The 20,724-nt window shown below is 38.3% G+C and overlaps 1 protein-coding gene and 1 long non-coding RNA gene across 45 annotated transcripts in view; one reads left to right on the top strand and one right to left on the bottom strand.

Annotated features, from left to right (window-relative positions):
* NRXN3 (neurexin 3) overlaps positions 1 to 20,724 on the bottom strand; it is a 1,503,251-nt gene that overhangs the window by 330,023 nt on the left and 1,152,504 nt on the right. For all 44 annotated transcript variants that reach the window (XR_011533070.1, XR_011533071.1, XR_011533074.1 and 41 more), the window contains one exon: positions 9,775 to 9,956. Coding sequence is in view for 38 of the 44 variants with exons in the window: in XM_070594342.1 (XP_070450443.1) it covers positions 9,775 to 9,956 (182 nt within the window). In the remaining 6 variants the exon portion in view is untranslated. The remainder of the gene's footprint in view (positions 1 to 9,774; positions 9,957 to 20,724) is intronic.
* LOC139079427 (uncharacterized) overlaps positions 2,453 to 20,724 on the top strand; it is a 38,305-nt gene continuing 20,033 nt past the window's right edge. Inside the window, exons 1-2 of the long non-coding RNA XR_011533076.1 lie at positions 2,453 to 2,689; positions 15,317 to 15,467. This is a non-coding gene — a long non-coding RNA (uncharacterized lncRNA). The remainder of the gene's footprint in view (positions 2,690 to 15,316; positions 15,468 to 20,724) is intronic.

Here is a 20,724-nt window from a genome sequence, read left to right as displayed (position 1 = left end):
TATGACATTAGAATCAGACATACCAATATGTAGTCCTCTTTCCTTCCCTTAACACTGTGAACAAACGGTTACTTAATCTTCTGTGTTTTAGTTTCTTAATCTGTAAAATACAGGTAATCCCACCAACTTAGTGTTGTGAGGACTAAATGAGCTAATATATACAAAATGACTAGCAAACTGCTTGGACAATAAATAAAACAGCAAATACAGCAGTGACTACAAAAAGATGCATGCCTTTGGGGAAGAACATGAGTTTGTAGCCATGAAAAGTCAACCAGTGGAGTTCATTTCCCAAAGGGTTTAGTAACCTAAATATTGCAGTTCTCACTTAAGAAAGGGCTGAATAATTTTATGACTGTTAGTAACATTTGTGGCTATCCAAGCTATGATAATGATAAGGGTAATCAGATTCCATGCCTCACCGCACAAGGTGATCAACGGCAGCAGGGAATTTTTCCTTAGGGAACTGTAGTATGACCTTAAATCCAAACTGTCTCCCCCAAAGTGATGCTCTAAGAAGTGAGTTGCAGGGTCTGAGAGAGGCACACCAGATAAAAACCTCATTTGAGGACCACAAGGGGTCATGGGATCTGCAGTCCAGTCGTCCACATTTTGGCACTGATCTGCCATTTGCCTGATTGCTAACCCCCCTGTTGAAAACTATAACCAGTCTAACATCTCTTAGCTTTTCATTTCCAAGTCTCCAACCACAGGGCTTTTAGGCATCCAGAGCCCTGTTGGGTGGTGGGCATACCAGTATTATGGACATGACAATATTATTACGAAAACAATCTTACTTATTTTGTATCTCTTTCAATGGTAACAGGGCACATTCACATGCATTCTCTCATTTGATCTTCCCTACAGTCCTATGAGGTTGGCAGCACAGGATCGATATATCCACCGGTACATGAGATAACTGCTGGTTGGTGGCTGAGCTGGAACTAGACCTTGAGTCTTCGGGCTCTGAGTTAGTAACACTCATGACAACTACCAAGGGAAGAAATGGAGAATTCCTAGTGAGGGGACCGGAATGACATAGAAGTCCGTACCTCTAGTCCTTATCTCTCATTTGAGTTCATCACACATTTCCTCTTGAAAACCTCTACAGATTGATTCTTGGATGCCTTATATGTTACGATATCAAAGCCAAACTCTGATCTCACTCTAAAATTAGTTTTTCTTATTTGTCTCTGTTTTGTTGTTGTTAATGAAATCACAACCTTCCAAGTCTACACTTTCCTTACTTCCCTCCTTTTCCCAATCAGCCAGCAATATCTCTTGATTCTCTCCCTCTGAAATATCCTTTTGTTTCATCCTCTTTACCTTCCTAATATCATCATCATAGAATAAATTCTTAAAGATGCTTTCCCTTGACCACTTAAACAATGACTTGTTATTTATTCTCCTTGAACCCGTTGAAAAACATTCTTTCAACAAAGCCCAAATAATCTTCCTAAAAATTACACTTTGGGCATTTCATCTTCTCCTCAAAGATGTTCATGTCTTCTCACTTCTTCCAGAAGCAATCTATCAGCATGACATTCAAGTCTTCCCCACTACAGACCTAAACTACACAGAAAGAAGGAATTTTTTAAAAACTTGAAAACACAGCTATTATTAGTTTAGCATCTACTGTGAACCAGACTCATTAACAACATATTCACATATGTTATTATAAATCTTCACACAGACTTGCAAGGTGGCATTATTATTATTACTATCTCCATTTTACAGAGCAGCCCAATAATTCATCTAAGGCCACAGAGCTGGTTAGAGGCAGAGTGAGATCTTGAATCACAGACCACTTGCCTTTAAAAGATGTGCTCTTTGTGTTAGTCCACACTCTCTGCCTTATCCCTCAAGCCGTTTATTCTGCTCAAACTGAACACCTCACTAATTTGAGATAGGCTGTATTTCCTCCCTTTGAAGCTATACTCATTCTAGTCTCTTCATCTGGCATGTCCCTTCTTCAGGTTCCACCAGTCAAAATCTGACCCACCCTGTCTGTCTACATTTCTTTAATCTCTCCAACCAGCAATATTCTTACCTTCTTTGGTATATAGCCCATGCTGCCTTAAACCAGGGTCATATGTACAATATTTACTTCCCTCCTTGATGTTAAATCTCTTCATATCTCCACCAACTCCAAATAAATTGCTATTCCATAAATACGTGTTGAATTAAAATGATCACCACTACACTTTCTACTTTGAAACTTTCATTAGGACTATAATGTAATTAAAAGTCAGAACTGGATTTCAATCCCTGCTTAGCCATTTATTAGCAGTACTATCTTGGGAAAATTCTTTGGCATCATTAAACATTAGTTGCCTGATTCATAAAGTGAGGATATTAATAGTGACTACCTCATTGAGTTGTTGTGAGCTCACAATAAGATAATGTAAACAAACTCCTTACACAGCATCTGGTAGCTGGTACTTTGTCAATCAATATTAGTGGTAAGTGATAGTAATGGTAGTAATATAAGATGATCTCTAAAGATACAGTCTTAACCAAATGTAGGAAATAATCATCTGTGCCATTAAATTACCTGTCATTTCATAAAAAATGGAGTAGAAAAATAAACTGAATAGAAGAGGTTAACTAAGGAGTCAAGAATAGAATATGAAACATAACTGCCAATCATCTCCTGTCATCCTGAGCACAAACTGACTTCAGGATGAAGGTTAGTTTGGTCGATCAATGGGCCTATCTAAGTGTTTTTAAGTGATTCTGGTTTCCAAAGGTGTCTTCTCAGGCTGAGAAATGACAGTTCTGGCTGTCAGTACCATCTTTGAGGCTAATAGAGTTATACAGTTCCCTCTGCCATCTATCAGGGAAACACTAACAAGTGGAAACAGCAGCAGTGACAGCATCAGGATCTAAGCATATGATGCTATGGGGTAGGTGGCTAATGAATTCCTCTACCCGTCCTCCGAGCTTCCATGCCTTCTGAATGCAGCCAGGGATCTAAAATCCATCATCTATAGCTTCAGGGAGTCAGTAAAGTTATTTCTTGCCCTGCTGCACTGAACCATACCCCAGGAGTGATGACTAGTAACAGTGTAAGCGGTGGGTCAATGAGATAATTCTTCCAACCGACAGTGTTAAGGTAAGCTTGCCATTAGGTCACGTGAGCCTCAGCACTCCCTTGATGGTACCTAGAGTTTGCCTTGCTTTTGCACTTCAGATTCATGTCTACAATGTCTCTGCTATTCAGAACTTGTTCATATATTTGATAACTGCGTTAATGTAGGATATATGCCACCAAGCTGGCTTTAAATCAGTAGCATCCTGACTCCTCCTTAGAATTTTATATTGCTTAAGTTGAAATCAGAGAGGTCTGATTAAAGTCTATTTGTTATTTCTGAAAATAAAATATATTGTTTTCTCTGACTTCAAAAAATGTTAATTGAATAAAAAGTACCGATAATATTTAAAGCTATGCATGACTGAAAGCTCACTATATGCCAGGAGCTATGTGAGAGTTTTACCTACAACATCTCATAATGTGCAGAAAACATAATTTCTCATATTTTAATTTCTGTGATCTTTCAAGTCTGTTAGCTCTATGTTGATTCCAGTATCCCCAAAATGTAATACTTTGCCTTGCAGAAAATGACACAATTTATGTTTAATGAATGATGCTCATGAGCTAAATTCTCGTAACCCTAATTTTTCTCAATTCATATTGTGGATGTGTTGAGGATTCTGAAACATGACTGTCATCAGTTAACAGTCAAGGGGTCACTGGTATAAGTGATAAATGAGAAAGATATGGCTATTTGACCTTTGCTCCTCATAATTGTCTACCAGCTATAAGATACTTTCTGCACACATTATCTACTTGATTTTTATGATTGCATTATTGTACATTTCACCTGCACACCAAATTTATCCTTCATTTTTCTTTCACATTTTGAGGAATCAAAATCCATGGAATGCTTTTATTTGGATATGTGCTTTTGGTTTTCCACTTGGCTTGGCAGCAGCAGCTACTCATCTCCTCTCAATCTGGCTGTAACATATTTTTTTGCCCATTTTAAAGAAGAGGAAGGTGAAGCTCAAAGCGGTGGAGTGACTTGCTGAAAGCCAAATAGCTCACTGGATGCTAACAGAAATGAGACTCAAATCCAAATCTTTTGATCACAAATTAAGTACATTTTCCACCATGGCATGCTGCCTTTCAAAACCAAGTGTGGAGTCAAAGCAAACAGAATTAGATAGAAATTCCTTGGGAATAACAGATCTGAGAAAAACACACACCAACTCCCGTGCAGGTAGCCGCCTCTGGTCCAGTTTACATAAGCAGTCACTTCATCAAATCTCCATTTCCACTTCCTTCTCCCACCTTCTTCTCCAGCTCTGCTGGGATGGAACGGCTGAGCTGGAAGCTGCAGAAAGGATCCCCAGCAGGCCCTCTCCACAGAAGTGGCTAATGATCTGGAAAAGCTCCTAAGCCCAGAAAACCCAAAGAGGGCTTTTTCACTGGGAACAAATAGCAGTGAAAGGAAATACAGAGCCAAGCTGTGGTGCGCAGCGCTCCGTGGGAAACAAAATTGCCTCTGTTGGACACCTTTGATGTTTTCTTGTTCTTTCCCTCTTTACTGGCATTCCCAGTCTCAGAAACACCAACATTCCTCTGTACTCCTCTGCAGATTCCCCCAAACACAGCTCCTGAATCAAATCCAGTTCTGCTACAAGCCAAATCAGAGATGATTCTAAGCTAACAGCCACCTAACCTCACTGAGGACTAACCCAGCAGATGTTGATGGTTTGCTGTAAACATCCCACACAGAGACAGCTGAAAAGAAGCACCTAGGCCAACAATTTATAGATGCAATAGGTGTGAGGAATAGACCATTTATTATAATTCAGCTCTGCTCCCATCTATTCTCCAGGAGTCTCTTCCAATGCTATAAATTATGGAAAAACAATACTATATAAACCAAACTTAATAAGTATCCAATTTCCCCAAAGATGGCACTGAGAGAATATTCTAGCATTTTGGGGATGGCTCAGTTTTCGGAAGGAGAACACTTTGCCCTTATGAAAAGGGGGTCAGTCTGGCCAGCAGTTATTTGTCTTCTCCCACCTTGTTTCATGCAAGTATTGACATTCTAAGTCTGAAGGGAGACAGTTGAGGAAGGTTATAGATTCTTGTCAAATAAAACAGATGCCCTGACACATAAATTTTCACTGTTCCTGAAAGGCTCATAATTAAAAAATGAATTCAAGAGGATTTACTGTAAATTACACACAGGGAGAAAGAAATTAATAGGATGTCTTTTTTAAGCCCTGCATTAACTACATAAAGAGAAGCTAATTGTTGCCCAGTTCTCCTCGACCTTCTATTTTGTAAGTAGTGCAAGGCTGTCAAGGGTTTCATGATAGCAATAGCAAGCACGTCTTGGTAATCTTTTCTCTGGTCCTATTAAATCTTTTCCCTACCGTCTAAATGAAGGTGAGTGTAACATGCCATAGCTCCATGGAGTTTAGACGTGGGGTCAATAGGCACATGTCACTTGCAAGTAATAGCAGCTTCTCTCCAAATATTGAGCAGATTAATTCCTCAACAATAGATTTCAGTGGAGGAAATTTATATTTGAAGTAATAACTAAAAAACAATCCATCCACCCTAAGATACCCTCCCTCCACAGAATTTCATTCCACGCGCACACACACTACAACAAAGATCTTTTACCTTTGTCAAATACATCTATGTTCATCTATGATTTCATTAATATCATGATTAGTAATTGACACAGAAAATAGGGCATCACGGAAGTATGAACCAAAAGCAAAGAAATATAAGCTAATTTGAAGCAAACAATCTAAATGATTTTGATCTCTTGGCCTTCTCTGATTTTTTTTTAATGATCTAATTCCTGTCTTGTTCAACACTTACTGTCAATGCCTATTCAACCACCACGAGACCCAGACTTTAGGTTTAAAAGAAACCAGCAGAAGAAAGAAGAGCCTTTGTTCTTTTGGCCAGAACAACAGACAACCTGAGCAAATTGCTAAATAAGAAAAATTGTGCCTACAGCACCCACCCAACACTGTCTTGGTGCCCTTTCTTTGCACCAATTCTTCACCCTAGGGTACCAATGCCTTCCTTCTGACCAAGCTTTCTCCATATATTCCTGCCATCTCCCAAACTGTTGCATGTCCCCAAATTAGTCACTTCCTTTCTTCCCAACTCTCCAAACAAAACTCAAATCCTGTCAGAGATGCTGACCTTAGCCTGGTGTGAGAAGGATCATAATAAGACTCCTTTAAACTAATTAGTAAATGAATCAAGGGCCTCCAGTGGAACATGAGTTTTAGAAGGTATCTATTTTCCTAAAAAGTTTTTAACATGTGGGGATTTCAGAACAACAAAGGAAAAGAAACCGGAAAGTTCACGTATGTGAGGAAGGATTGTGTACAGCCTAGGGCAGGTTTAAAAAACATGCAGCATCCATCCATCCACAAAACCCCATTTCTGCACAGGTGGCAGACATGGCTAGTGGAAGCCAGAACTCCTACCTGCTGGATTTGCCTGCTTCCTTCACGAAACTTCCCAATATAAAACTTGAAGTGAGAGAGTGAGAGCTGGCAGGCAAGATGGAGCCTCTTTGCCATTCCTGCTCTGGAGACTCCATGGTAGGCAGGTCTTCTAGAGTGGGTGCTCACATCGGGATCAGACTCCGTGGGGTTCTTGGAAGAGCATTTTCTCTTCCTTCAAATTAGCTAACTTTGGGGTAAAAAGGGACTATTCCAATGATAGTGTTCCTGCTGCTCAAAACACTTCAGGAATTCGTAGAAATTGCTTTCACCGTCAGTTTATAAAACACAGTCTTAATCTCTCTCCCTCTCCCTCCTCTCTGTCTCTGTCTCTCTGTCTGTCTGTCTCTCTCTCTCTCTCTCACACACATTTGCTAATTTCAGGGTTTATACTTTGTTTTTGATCAACTTACTGACCACCAATCAGAAATAGCACCAAAGTATTTTTGGTTCTTTCCACAATTAACACCCACACTCAAAGAAGTTAGTTTGAGCACATCTCCAGGCATTTTCATCCTCTCTTCTCCAGGCCTACTTCTTCCTTTCTTCCCCTGTCCCTGGGATTTACCCTGCTATCATCTCCTCTTGTCTGCCGTCACTTTTTACTTCTTTCCCCAGTAGGTTTCTCTTCTGCCAGGCGAACTGCAAAGGAGAACGAAATCTTTTGCTTCCTGCCCAACCTTTTCCACTTTCATTAATGGCCCCTATTTTTTTTTTTGCTTTTAGTAATTTTCTTTAGTGCAAGGAAACAAACTTCATTCAGTAAGCCAGTCCATATTTTACGTATTGTTAAAGTCATACACAAGTATCTTAATAGGTATTTATGGTTTCCTTTTCCTGATGCATGTTGGTAAATGTTCAAAACAAGAGGCTGGCTTTGTCTTCAAGTCTTGATTTTCCACTTGGATTCCTTTATTCCTGAGTTTGATAAAGAAACTTCCCTCTTCAATGTAGACTTCAGAGATAATCCATTAGTGAATAAACAATGGTTTGGAATTATTAGATCAATGAAGTGGCCCCGTGCTCAAGAGGGCCACAGACATGTCAGGTGCATTCCAGAACAGTGTGGTTTATCCACACTGTAGGGTCCCTTTTTCTTTTCTCTAAAAAGATCAGACGGTATCATTTCCTAACCCAGGCTCTGAAGGACAATCTATTGGGATTTCCCATAATGTTTAAGCAATAGCAGCATCACTGGAACAAGTCCACAGTACCCAAGGGGGTGCTACACATTTTGATATAAAATTTCTTGTATTTTTGCTTTTAAAATGGAATGTTATGGTTCCTCCTAGAAGTTCCCAGGATCCTCATATCCATTTTATAAAAACACTGCCAATTTCAAGTAAACTGTCAGAACATCAGAAAACGTTTCTCTTAAAAGTGGAGATGCTCCATAAAACACAAATGGGGAGAAATGGATAAACTGGTAGTACATTATCTGACTCGAAAAAGATGCTCATGGCTGCACCAAATCCTATTTTTCTTATTAAGTCATGCTGAACCAAAAAAAAAAAAAGATAAATCACCATGAAAATGCAAGTGAGCTGGTAATAATAGCCTCGTTATAGCTGCCATGAAATAGTCATTAAGTTATACGCAGCATAAATCTCAGAGAGTTTTGTAAATTATGATGGTTCTTAGAGGCCAAATAAAGATAAACTGTGCTAACTATGGCTGCCTTTCTCTTTCTCCTTGACATGGCTTTTTAAAATGCTTGAGCTCAGGCTCATAGTACCATCTGGTTCCTGAAGCATCTGAGAAAGCATTAAAGGTTCACAACTCTTCAAGACCCCCTCTTCCACATTTGGAAGTCGATCATTTCTAACCAGTCCTACCCTGCTCTCCTATTCTGGCTCACATTGAGGCCAAACAGGCTTCCAGCTCAGGCCTTATATTTCAAGCTGCTACTGTTTCCAAGGCATGTTGGAAGAGCAGGTGCTGGAGGTGTGCACTGCTTCCAGGGCTGAGCTGGGTGCTTGTGGTTCCAGCCAGCCACCTCCAACTCCAGAGACCAGCAATGAACTCTCACCCTCTGTTTTCCTTGGTAGATGGGCACATCAGCAAATCTCGGATTCAAAGATTCCCAGTAAATGTTCCTCTTCCTCCTTTTTGGAGGTTGGTGGTAATCCCCAGTTGATCTTTCCTCTTAACTGCTTTTCCCCCCGCTATTTAAACCGAATTCTTATTGCTCCAAATTAAATCCATTCTTTCTAGCCTTGTCATGACTAACTAATGAGAACAATCCCTCTCTTTGCTCTTGGTGGTTGCACTATGAGTACTTATGGATGAGAATCATATCCTTCTTCAGCCTACTTTCTTAACTGCAGACTGCAAAGGTGATAAAATGGGTTAATTGTTGCTATAAAAATGTTTTCTATCCTCACAACGAGGTAATTTTTTCCTCCAAATCATTTTAATTGCTTAGAATTGCTCCGTGTTCTTAATGATCTGCAGTGACTAAAGGTGCTGTCCCATTGGGCTTATATATACAAGTAAAATGTTGGATATACAATACACATGAATACCCCAACTCTTGGTCATTGTGCTGTTTCCTTTTTGCCCCGCCCACCGTGACCTGAGTTTTTATCACCTTGTTCTTTACAGTTCTAGAGGAAGTTTGCAGCCTAGGGCAGAGGTCACCAAAGTACAGCCTGTAGCCTGTTTTCATAAACACATTTTTATTGGAATACAGTCACACAAATTTTTTTAAAATGTATTGTTTATAGCTGCTTTCACATTACAATGGAAGACTTGAGTAACTCTGGCAGAGACTGTAAAACCCACAAAACCCAAAATATTTATTCTCTCGCCTTTTACAGAAAAACTTTGCTGACCCTCAGCCTAGGAGATCATTAACATTCAAATTAGCGTTGCCACTTACACCAGGTTAAGATGAACCATACCAGGGAAATCTCTTATTTACACCTAAATGCCTGTTAAATGTTTCATGACAGGCTAAACCATACAGGGAGGCTGGAAGGGAGGAATTTTAAATTTTTTATCCCAGAGGCACCTTATGGGCATCATTGTTTACAGCTGAAAGGTTAAATGAGGTTCAACACACAGACCACCCCTTGGATACAGCTCCAACACACTCAGGCAAGTTTTATATACATGTGCCCCTTTGCTGTGTATATCTAGAGTGTTCTACTGCATTTATCTGGCTCACCAACTCAGATTACCAGGAAGACAAGAGAATCCAGGCCAAGGCCCAGTACTCACTATGTGAAGCTGGAGGAAGTCGCCAAGGCCTGGAGCACTGTCAATGCGCACCAGGATGCCATCCTTCACGGTGGTGCTGAAGCCCACGGCAAGGCGGTCTGAGCGCGTGCTGGGCCTGTCATTGGCCGGCCAGGTGTAGAGGATGAGGCCTCCGCTTTTCCCAAAGATGTACGTAGCGCCAGCTGCGAAAGCAAGGAAAGAGGGAGCTATCATGGCACTGTATTGCGCGTTGCCATCTGCAGGCACACCGTTGAGACTCTGCACAGACAGCTGCAGAGAGGAAGCAGCCCCCACACGCTGGTATTTGGTTACTGAGAAGGATAGTGTTCAGAGCCTCCAAAGGTGGCTGTCACCCCCAATTAAAGATGCAGGCAAAATAAATTAATAACAAAACAGATGTTAGCGAGAGACATTATTAACATCTTCAATTCCTGCTGCATAAGGGCAAAGGGCAATTAACACGCTGTGTCTGAGAGCTTTGGTCCATTGTAATGAACAACTTTTCTGTCTTCCTCAACAGCAGAATTAATTTTCCACCTTGGCTAGGATGGACACGAGTTCCCCCATCTCTTAGCTGTCAGAATATTCTGGTCAGTGGAGTGGGGAGCAGTTCCTAGGATGCCTCACGAAAGTGAGCCTAATGTGGAAGTACAAAGCCATCATTCCTTTCACACCCGGACCTTCTACTACCCCCACAGAAAAGAAAGAAAACCAAGATATATGACAAAAACCATCTGCCTATTGCACTATTATGTTGCTATAAAAAGATGATAAAAATCAATTCCAAAGGCCTTTTAAAAATTAACTGCATTTTTTTTTTTTCCCTGGCGGTGGTGTTTATCTGGTATTGTATAATAGTTTCCATCCCTTTTCCAATCTAAATTTCAAAAAGAAGATATAGGAGACAGAGAAAAAAAATCTCAGTATAATGAATTTTGAACATAACCAGAGGTGTTGTCAATTATGACTAGAGGATTTATCAGTGTTTTTACTACTTACTTGTGTTTTTCTTATTATTACTTATAAACCCAGGGGTTAGTAAGAATATATTAATTTAAAAATCCTTAGAAAACCAACAGGAAGAAAAATAGAGAAAATATTTGCATCTTGTAAATTTAAAATGCGTATTTTTAAAAACAAGTTTTTAAATCTGAATTTGGGAAAAAGCATTCAGATTTGGTAGCAAGAACAGACTACATCATTATAGTTCCTATGGTTATATGCATGTTACTCATAGAGAGTACTTCCATATGTTACTCATCTCGAATTTCAAAGAACATTTGGCACCAGATTTTCTTGTGTGTTTCCCATGGAACGTAGTCCAATCCTTGAAACTATTTTAAAGTAACATTAGGGAAGTATTCAGATATATTTAGCATTTACTAAAAGTCTCAAGCACTGATCCGCATTTAGTTTACAGAGAATATTGGGTTGAATTATGATGTCTGAAGAAAAAATGAGTTATGCAGCTTGTTTAGAAATAATAAAGCAAACTGCTATGAGGCTAGAATTAGGAGTATATGTCATATGTCATCCTTTTTTCAAGCACTAAGCCACATTATATTCTGAGGCACAGAGAATCTAATTTGTCCTCTTTGAAAGGTCACTATCCTGGTTGCTCCAATATGCTCAGTTTGTATATTACATGTAGCATAACATTATTTTCCTTTTATGAATTTCTCAATCCTTAGGGGATGGTGTCTGAAAAGCCTTCCACACTCACCTGGAGAATTTGGGATTGTGGTATAGAAAGTTTATGATTAATTCTCTACACAAAACAATGTTTGCTCCTCACTATCCACAAACACCCTCAAAGCTTCTTAAAATTAGAAATGTGGATATAAAGATTTACCCTTGATATCTCTCCATCTGTGAAGAATTTAAATAATTCCCTTTCTGTAGATGATTACGAATGTCATCACCACTCCTTTATTCTTTATTTGGAAAACTGAAGGTTACTCAGTGATTAATGTATAGAATCCCCAAAAATGCAAATCAACCTGTGACATTTTGTGGTAATTTATAAAATATTACCCTATTCTATCCTAAATATATAGTGTATCCTGCTACAGAGATAAATACATACTCTATCAGGAAATAATTTTGTCACTACAAGAAGAACAAGTCAAAAATGGATAAGAACACGCATGCATGGTGCTTTACAGTTTGTAAAGCCTTTTCAAATTCATTAGCTGGATCTTCATAACAGCTCTATAGAATATTTCATTTGTTAACACTGTTTTGAAGCAGAGACCCAAATATCTGACTTACATAAATGGCACTTCCGTTAAGGCCCCAGCCTAACCTTCCTGCCTCCAAAAGTTTGTCTTCACCATATACCAATCATAGCTTAATAGAGTTATACAATAAACAATGCAAGAAAACTACACCTATGATCTAAAGTTGACTGTACTTAATTCTTTTCACATCTTCTCATAAGACCAAAGCAGATGAAAACATAGCCATAGCCCCCAAATTTGACATGTTTTCAAAAACCAGTCTGGCTTCTCATCATACAATTAACTTTACACCCTTCTACTCTGCTTACATTTTTCACTCACTGCCCTTTTCTGTAATTCTCAATATAAAGGATATAAAGAGGAGGAACATTTTAGAAGATAAATACACAGTTTCTTATACGTAGTGGTCAGAGGCCACCACGGACTCAGGTTTTAAATAAACAAAGCACAAAACCTCACTATGACAATATTAGGGTAAGTAAATATAAAATCTGATTTAAAAAATTATTTTTATTGCCTCTATTGTTCTGAACTTAGGATGTCACTATGTTAGATAATTCTAACTTTGTAGGTGAAAAGGGCATAAAAGGTAAAAAGTCTTTAGCATATGGCTTATTCTGCTATGTAGAAATAAGTACTAAAATATGTATTATTGGTACCGAATTTACTAGTAAGAGTGAATAATGACCCTGAATGCTTCCACAGTCCAATGTTGGTTTTAAAGGAAGTTAATTAATAGTTACAACCTTCTACTCTGATAAGCTGTTATATTTTTGCTCTTTAGTTAGCTTTGCAATCTTGCATGGTTTTGAAAGACAAATACATACTTTCTATTAATTTTAATATAAAATGCCTACAGCCCCAGAGGGAACGTGGAATTATTTTGCTTTACATTTTCAGATTGAAAAGTTAATTGTGTTATTTTTAAATGTTGATTACAAATCAACTTTTGGGGAAGGTCCCAGGAACTATAAGAATCCTCCTTAATCCATTAGAGATTTTCATTTCTGAGCCATGCAATGCCACATCACTCGCTTTCTCCCCCGAGCCTGGTAGTTGTGATTGCTGGTTTCTCACTGTGCTCACTATGCTACTGCTAAGATGATACTACATTTATTAATAATTAGAACCACGTAAATTTCCTGCTTGCTAGCAAAAAATGATCAATTTAACCGAAGGAAAAATTGCTATGGTATCATTTTGGCCATTTAACATTGCAGGATTAGAAGGTTGCAAGCAGCTGAGGTTGCTTTGCTGAGATCCAACAAACAAGGTATTTCAGGACTGAAATCTCCACAGTGTCACCACTAACCAAGATAAAGTGGACATACTCCATCTTCAAATACTCAACAAGTATAACAGGTTATTTAACATGCTGTTTGTTTTGTCTCAATAGCACCAAAAATGGGTTTGGCTTATTGTTTTCATAGTTGGCTAGCTGTTTACTAGGATGCAGCTGATGATAATATCAGCAGAGATGGATGTGAGGGTGTGAATATGTGTGTTTTGGTGTGTATTCTGTGTGTGTGGTAGCGAGAAAAGAGTAGAAGAGACTCCATTGAAATCCTAAAGGAGTTCCGGGGAGCAGTTTAATGTAATGACACAAGAAGCTGAGGAAGCTGATGATCTATGATTTCTCAAGGAAAACAAAGGATAAATTTTTTTTCAGTTCACATATTTTTCTAATAAACAGTTTTTAAATCTGTGGTGCATATTATACTAGAATTTAATTTAATTGTTGGTGGTGACTCAACTTTTCCTTATTTAGGTACACTTGGATAATTATTGTGATTGCTCTTTTGACTTATAAACCCCATAGCCCTGCCATTAAGACATTGTTTCCATTTCCATTTTCATATCCAAATAGCTTATTACTTTATTGGGAGGTTATCAACAGGAAAGGAATCATGGTCCTGTTTAAGAATCACTTTAGAGATAAAAATAGTATATATATCCATATGTGTGCACAGGTACATGTGCGTGTATACGTGTATGTGTGTGAAAAATAAGTAAAGTTTAGTTAGAAAATCTAACAGACTACCTGGAATTCATGTATTATTTTCCCCATCATTACATTTCATACATTACATATCTGTACATTTAATTACAGATAAAATGGCTCCAAAAAAGCATTTAAATATAATATTGATTATATGTTTATGTTTGGAAAAGAAAGCAAATCAACTTTCCCTGCTATAATTTTCAGTTGGTATTAAAATGGAACCAGTTTGGAAGATCTCCTAGGGGAAGCCTGAGAGAGTTAAATTTAAAGAGAATTAGATAATTTACTTGTGGGAAAGTGTAGCAGGTAGAATAATAGATCAAGTAATAAAATAAGTCTTAATGGGGCCGGCTACACGGCCTAGGGATTAAGTTCAGTGATCTCTGCTTTGGCAGCCCAGGTTCAGTTCCTGGATGCAGACCTACACCACTTGTTGGCAGCCATGCTGTGGTGATGACCCACATACAAAATAGAGGAAGAATGGCACAGATGTTAGCTCAGAACAAATCTTCCTCACAAAAAAAGAAAAGAAAAAACGAAAGTCTTAATGCGTAAACCCATGGTAGGTAAACTATGATAAGAAACAAGGTGTCAGACTCCTACTCTACTTCTCTTTGAATATTATGTGGGAACTTAGTATAAAATCTCTTGACGCCAAGGTATATATCTGCCTTCCTCCATCATTTCAGCTCCCTTATTCCCTATTTCCATTTTATAACACTTTCATCAGCCTTATCCCATTTGTGTTCTTTATTGTAAACCAGTAAATCCTTTTGGAAAAAAATGGACTATCAGTGACATAAAATATATTATGATAGTAGATGTAGTCATTGCTATTAAATTAAAACTATCTTTTTTTATATCAATTACTATATAGCTCATAAAACCAAAATGGAAAGGCTTTGAAAATGACAAATATCTGCTCTAGCAAATGGAGGCATAAAGCTCAAGTATCTTGTAATGACTGATGGTCTAAAGAATACAGTTTCTCCACTTCTTTTGTTTAGTTTGTTCCCCGGCGCACATACCCCTGGCTGTTTTGGGAGTGTTCAAAACAGTAGGGATTTATGTCTTCATAGCATTGAATAGTTTTCAAATTGCTTTCTTTGGGAGGATCTCATTTGATGTCTCCTCCCCCAAGACCCAAAGAAGCGTTAATGCAAATATTTTTGTTACTATTTTAATAAAAAAAGGCTCAAGGCTCAAGGAGATTAAAGAAGTTGATCTGGTGTTAAGTGGTGGAGGTGAGAGTAGATGTGGGTCTTCCCTTTGTGACTCTGCCCTCTTCGCCCCTCTTCAGGCTGTCGTGCAGACCCATGGGATCAAGCTTCCCTGAGGGAATCCCTGGATACCAAAAGCTCCACAAGGAGGAGAGGACGATGAATAATGGATGGAAAAACTAGGAACAACAAAATTTCTGCATTCCAGAGGGAGCCACGAGGGAGCACGAGGTAAGTGATACAGACTTTACAAATAGCCTTGCAATGTATTGCTTGAATGGATGGTTTATTATGATCTATTTTGTCTACTCTGAATTGTTTGAAATAAACACCAAAACCCATGATAAAGTAGCCTTAAATAAAGCAAAACTGAAGGGACTGAACATTAAGAGAGAAATTTCATCTATTTTAAAGGACATCTTTTATCTTTAGCAAAGAAATGATCAGATTTACTGCTCAGCTAACTGAGAAACTGGCAACATCGCCTTGAGTCGAGCATATCACCAGGGAGAGCCAAGGCCCATTTCTTAAGAGATGCTCAGACAAGGTGAGGGCTCCCTACATTTGAGGCAATTCCTTCCTTTCCTGAAAAAATGATTAAAAGCAAATGGCATTAAGCCAGAAAACACAGAGGCAACATTTCAGAGCATGTCTCACTATTCTGGAAGAAAGATTCCAACTCAAAGACTTCCCAGCAGAACCAATATTGGTTCAGTTTAGTCTAAAATCTGCTTAGTGATGTTGGAACACAAACTCGTGCACAGAATGAAGCCCTTATATATTGTATTCAGCATCAAAGTTTCCAGAGAAGCTGGTGGGAGAAAAATGGAAAAGCAGTAAATTCTACCTATTAACCCAATTTTTTAAATGAATAAAAAATGTTGGGTCGGCCCAGTGGTGCAGTGGTTAAGTTCGTACGTTCTGCTTTAGTGACCCAGGGTTCATCAGTTCGGATCCCGGGTGTGGACCTATGCACCACTTGTCAAGCCATGCAGTGGCAGGGGTCCCACATATAAAGTAGAGGAAGATGGGCATGGATGTTAGCTCAGGGCCAGTCTTCCTCAGCAAAAAGAGGAGGATTGACAGCAGATGTTAGCTCAGGGCTAATCTTTCTCAAAAGTAGAAAAGAACGTCCACTATTATTTAATTCTGGTGGTAAATTTCACCAAAAAGAACTATTCTTCATAGATAACTATACATTATGTACAAACCCCATTCTTGAAAATATGCTTGGTTGGACCTTTGGATGGAAATGTTATCATGGATTTTCCAGGAAGTCTGAAGAGGAACCAAATAATTGTGCTATTTCCAAATCTGATACCAATTATTGAGATGGCTTACTGCTGTGATCCCTTATATACACCTGCTCTCCCCCAAAGTTTGAGTAAAATAAAATCACACATAGTCTCTGGCACATTCATGAGTACTGACAAACACTTCCTTTCCCTTTCTGAATCTTAGAGATGATGACATTTTCAGAAGCACATTACACCAGAAAAATATTTTAAAAAGTTCTTCTTAGGGGCCATCCCTGTGGCTGAGTGGTTAAGTTTGCACACTCTACTTTAGCAGCCTGGGGTTCACCAGTTCAGATCCTGGACGCAGACTTAGCATTGTTCATCAAGCCATGCTGTGGCAGCATCCCACATTGGAGCACTAGAATGACCTACAACTAGGATATGCAGCTATGTATTGGGGCTTTGGGGAGAAAAAGAAAAAAGATTGGTAATAGATGTTAGCTCAGGGCCAATCTTCTTCACCAAAATAAAGCATACCTTAAATAGAAACCACTTCTCAGTACCCTCCCCCCAAAGTCCTTTTTATTCATCAGTTTCCAGGATTCTTCCACTAGCAAAAAGAAGTTGATTAGTGATAATGGATTCAGTGCTGTCCATATTGAAATTGATCTGATAATAAACCTTCCAGGGCACACTTAAAATCCCCCTTGCTTAGAAGAATTTTCATAAGCTCATTGTTTTTCCTTTGAGGCAATTATTTCTTTCACAAATCTTTGGTAGTGCTTAACAATACTAATGATAATACTAATGTTAACACTAATATTAACACTTATACTGGCTATATGTATAAATCATTTATTATATAGTATAGTATAATATTTCAAATTCCTGTGCCTTTCACTTTAGATATTGTTGCTGTGTTGGTGTGCTAGGGCTGCCATAACAAGGAACCACAGACTGGGTGCTTAAACAACAGAAATTTATTTTCTAGCAGTTATGGAGGCTGGAAGTTCAAGATCAAAGTATCAGCAGCGTTGCTTTCTGCTAAAGCCTCTCTCCTTGGCTTGTAAATGGCCATCTTCTCCCTGTGTCATCACGTGGCCCACCCTCTTTACCCATCTATGTCCTAATTTCCTCCTCTTATAAGGACACCAGCCACGCTGGATTCAGGCCCACCCTGATGACCTCATGTTAACTTCATTACCCCTTTAGAGGCCCCGTCTCTAACTACAGTCATATTCTGAGGTACTGGAGGTTATGACTTCAACACATGCATTTTGGCGGGACAAAATTCAGCCCATAACAGTTACTATCCTAGTTTTAAAGATGAGGGAAGCTGTAGAATGAGGTAAAACAACTTGCCCAAGTCTAGGGAAATCAGAAATTTAATCCAGATCTAATTCAATGAACTACATTCTTTTCATTATGCCAAAATAGATCCCTAACATGCTTACTTTTTGCTTCTATCTGTCTTTCTGTGTGGAGATGGCGATGATGATGGAGAAAAGGAGAATGGCTTTCTAACATGTGGCCAAAAAAAACCCCACAAAAAACAAACAGCAAACAAGATGGAAACTCAATTCCATTGCAATGGAAATGGTAGTATGGGGGCAATCCTTTTGTCTTATTTAAATGACAGTGGTTTAAGACAAGGTTGTTCTCTGTAAAATAAGTAAAGCAAGGTCAGACAATAGGCTACTCCTGATTAATTACACACACTCATAAAACTCTAAAGTTTTAAGGGTGGACTCTATAATGAAGTTTATTTCAGAGATTATCTCACAGCCAACTTAATTTAACTTTTATAACCAAGCTAGTTCCTTATATAGCAAAACAAAATAAGCCTTAAGAAATTGCACAGTATTCATGTTCAAGAAAATAAATATTAAGTTTTATTGTCAAACAAAATGAAAATCTAGAACTCTTCTGTGCCGTTAACTACTGGAGGACAGGGCCGGTGAATTCATCTTTCTCAACACTGTGAATGCTCAGGAAATAAATGTTGTTGAATTAATCAAGAAAACTTAGCTCACCTATACTTTCATATCTTCAAACTGTCATTCAGGCATCTGCGCATTAATCCATCTCAGCTTTTTGTCATTTCCGTTCAATGTGGAAATATTTTATAAATACTCATCAGTTAGGGTTTACAATATCTCCTACGATGGAGAGGAACATTGCTTCCAATTATAAAAGAAATCTAACCACAAAGATATTTGAATGATTTTTCTTTGGTGATTTTTTGACAGGCTCAGATAAGAAAATCACACCTATATTTAGTCAAAATGTTTTATGTTACCCCTCAGTTCCTAAATCACACTGCAGACTGTTTTTAGTAATATATAATATGAATCTTATGTATTTACATGTGTATATATATATATAGACATACATCCGTATCTTTGAATGTACATAGATACATATATCTATGAATACATCTTAGATTTAACTTAACAAGAATATACAGTAGAAACGCAATACAACATATTGTGGGAGATCAAAATTTGCCACCTCAAGATGTGTCTCTTTGGCCTGATAATTATTTTTGGCTGTTTATTTTTTAAAAAACTGCAGAAAACTGGGAAAAGCTCTGAAAACCAAGTAGAAGTTACATTTTGTAAGGAATATTTACATTTGTAAGGGAAATCTCCATTTGTAAAGCTATCCCCATCTCTATACCAGGAAGAGGTGAATGACCTTATCTCTAGAAGTGCTTATCAATGCAGAAGGCAAGGATTTAAATCTGCATAATAACCTTATTCTTGTTTACTGTTCTTTTCTGGTAATCTCCCATAACTGACACACCCCCACCCCCAACACCCTCCTTGTCTTTAGCTGAAAATGGTATTTAAGGTGGCGACCTCAGGCATTCTGGCAAGTTGCTCAGCTTTCCTGGGTTTCTCCCAGGTATGCATGTTATAAAGCTTTGTTTGATTATTCCCTGTTATTCTGTCTCTTGTCAATTTAATTTGTAGCCCAGCCAGAAGGACCTAGAGGGTAGAGGAAATGTTCTTCCTCCTCTACAATATTTAAAAATAGCAACATTATCATTCTATTTTACAGAGCATTAACTAAGTGCAAAGACCATATACTCATTTATCATTAGGCAAAATATAAATGAAAAGAAAAATTAAAACAGTCATTTTATAATTAGTCATCAGCCTTTTCTGTAGCTTTTTTTTTTTTGAAACTCATTCCTTCTGATGACATCTCATGGGATGTAGTTGGACTAAAAAGGAGGTTCAGAGCATATTCATCTCCTTCCTTTTCTTCCTTTATTCCACAGCTTTGAAATACCTTCTCTAATAAGAGCAATCAAGGGATTTCTAAGTACTGAATATTCTCTGAAAAAGATAAATAGTGGTTGCTTACTTCTAGTACTTTGATTTAAATGCCTGTTATGTGGACTTCACACTTTCAAGCAGCCCCAGACTATAAACAGATGACTTTTGTGTACTTGTGGCTGCAATTCATAACACACGATTTTCCTGGAAAAGTTGGCTAATATTTTTAAGGCTAATGACTCTCACTTCTATGACACACATATCTCTTAATCACAGAATCCATGTCAGAGTTAGGTAAGAGGAAGAAACTTCAACTATTATGGCCCATTCTCCTATTCTATAACAAGCATGTATTGTCACTATGCCTTAGTTTCCACAGGATTAAGAAGGTAGGTCATAATAACTCTCCTACCTACTCATCTCAAAGAGTTGGAGCAAGGATCAAAATCGCTAACACATTCACTACACAGAGCTCTAGAAATAATTTAGTATTTCCGTTTTATGGAGAACACCTCAGAGTGAGGGGACTCCTGAAAGTTTCTGGGCTTAAAGGAGACTTTCATTATTCTATATGCCCAGAACGTCTTCCCTCTTTATCTTGAAACATTAAGCCCTTTCACATGGAAATTACTATTTTCTCCCATACCAATCACGTGATTTGAATGGAAATTGTCAAGCCATTAATGGATTGGCTATGGTGAATTAACCCACGGTGGGCCAATCAGAGCACTCCACTGAAATTTTTGGTAACCTGAAACTAGAGAAACACTCCATCAGTCCCTCTCTGATGATTAAGTTATGCCTTAAGAGACTCACAGCTGCTTTGGCCACATTTCCTACCATGAGGACGAAGATGTGAGAAAATAAACCTGACCCAATGAGTGAAATCAAACTATTGTGTCAAGAGTTGGACACAGAAACTCTTAGCATTTTCTGAGTACTTGGTTTTAATGGTCCATGTTGTGA

Source organism: Equus przewalskii, chromosome 25 (assembly GCF_037783145.1).
Source record: "Equus przewalskii isolate Varuska chromosome 25, EquPr2, whole genome shotgun sequence".
Taxonomy (NCBI): Eukaryota; Metazoa; Chordata; class Mammalia; order Perissodactyla; family Equidae; genus Equus; species Equus przewalskii.
The sequence above is the reverse complement of the archived record's forward strand: the minus strand, read 5'-3'. Positions and strand labels throughout refer to the sequence as shown.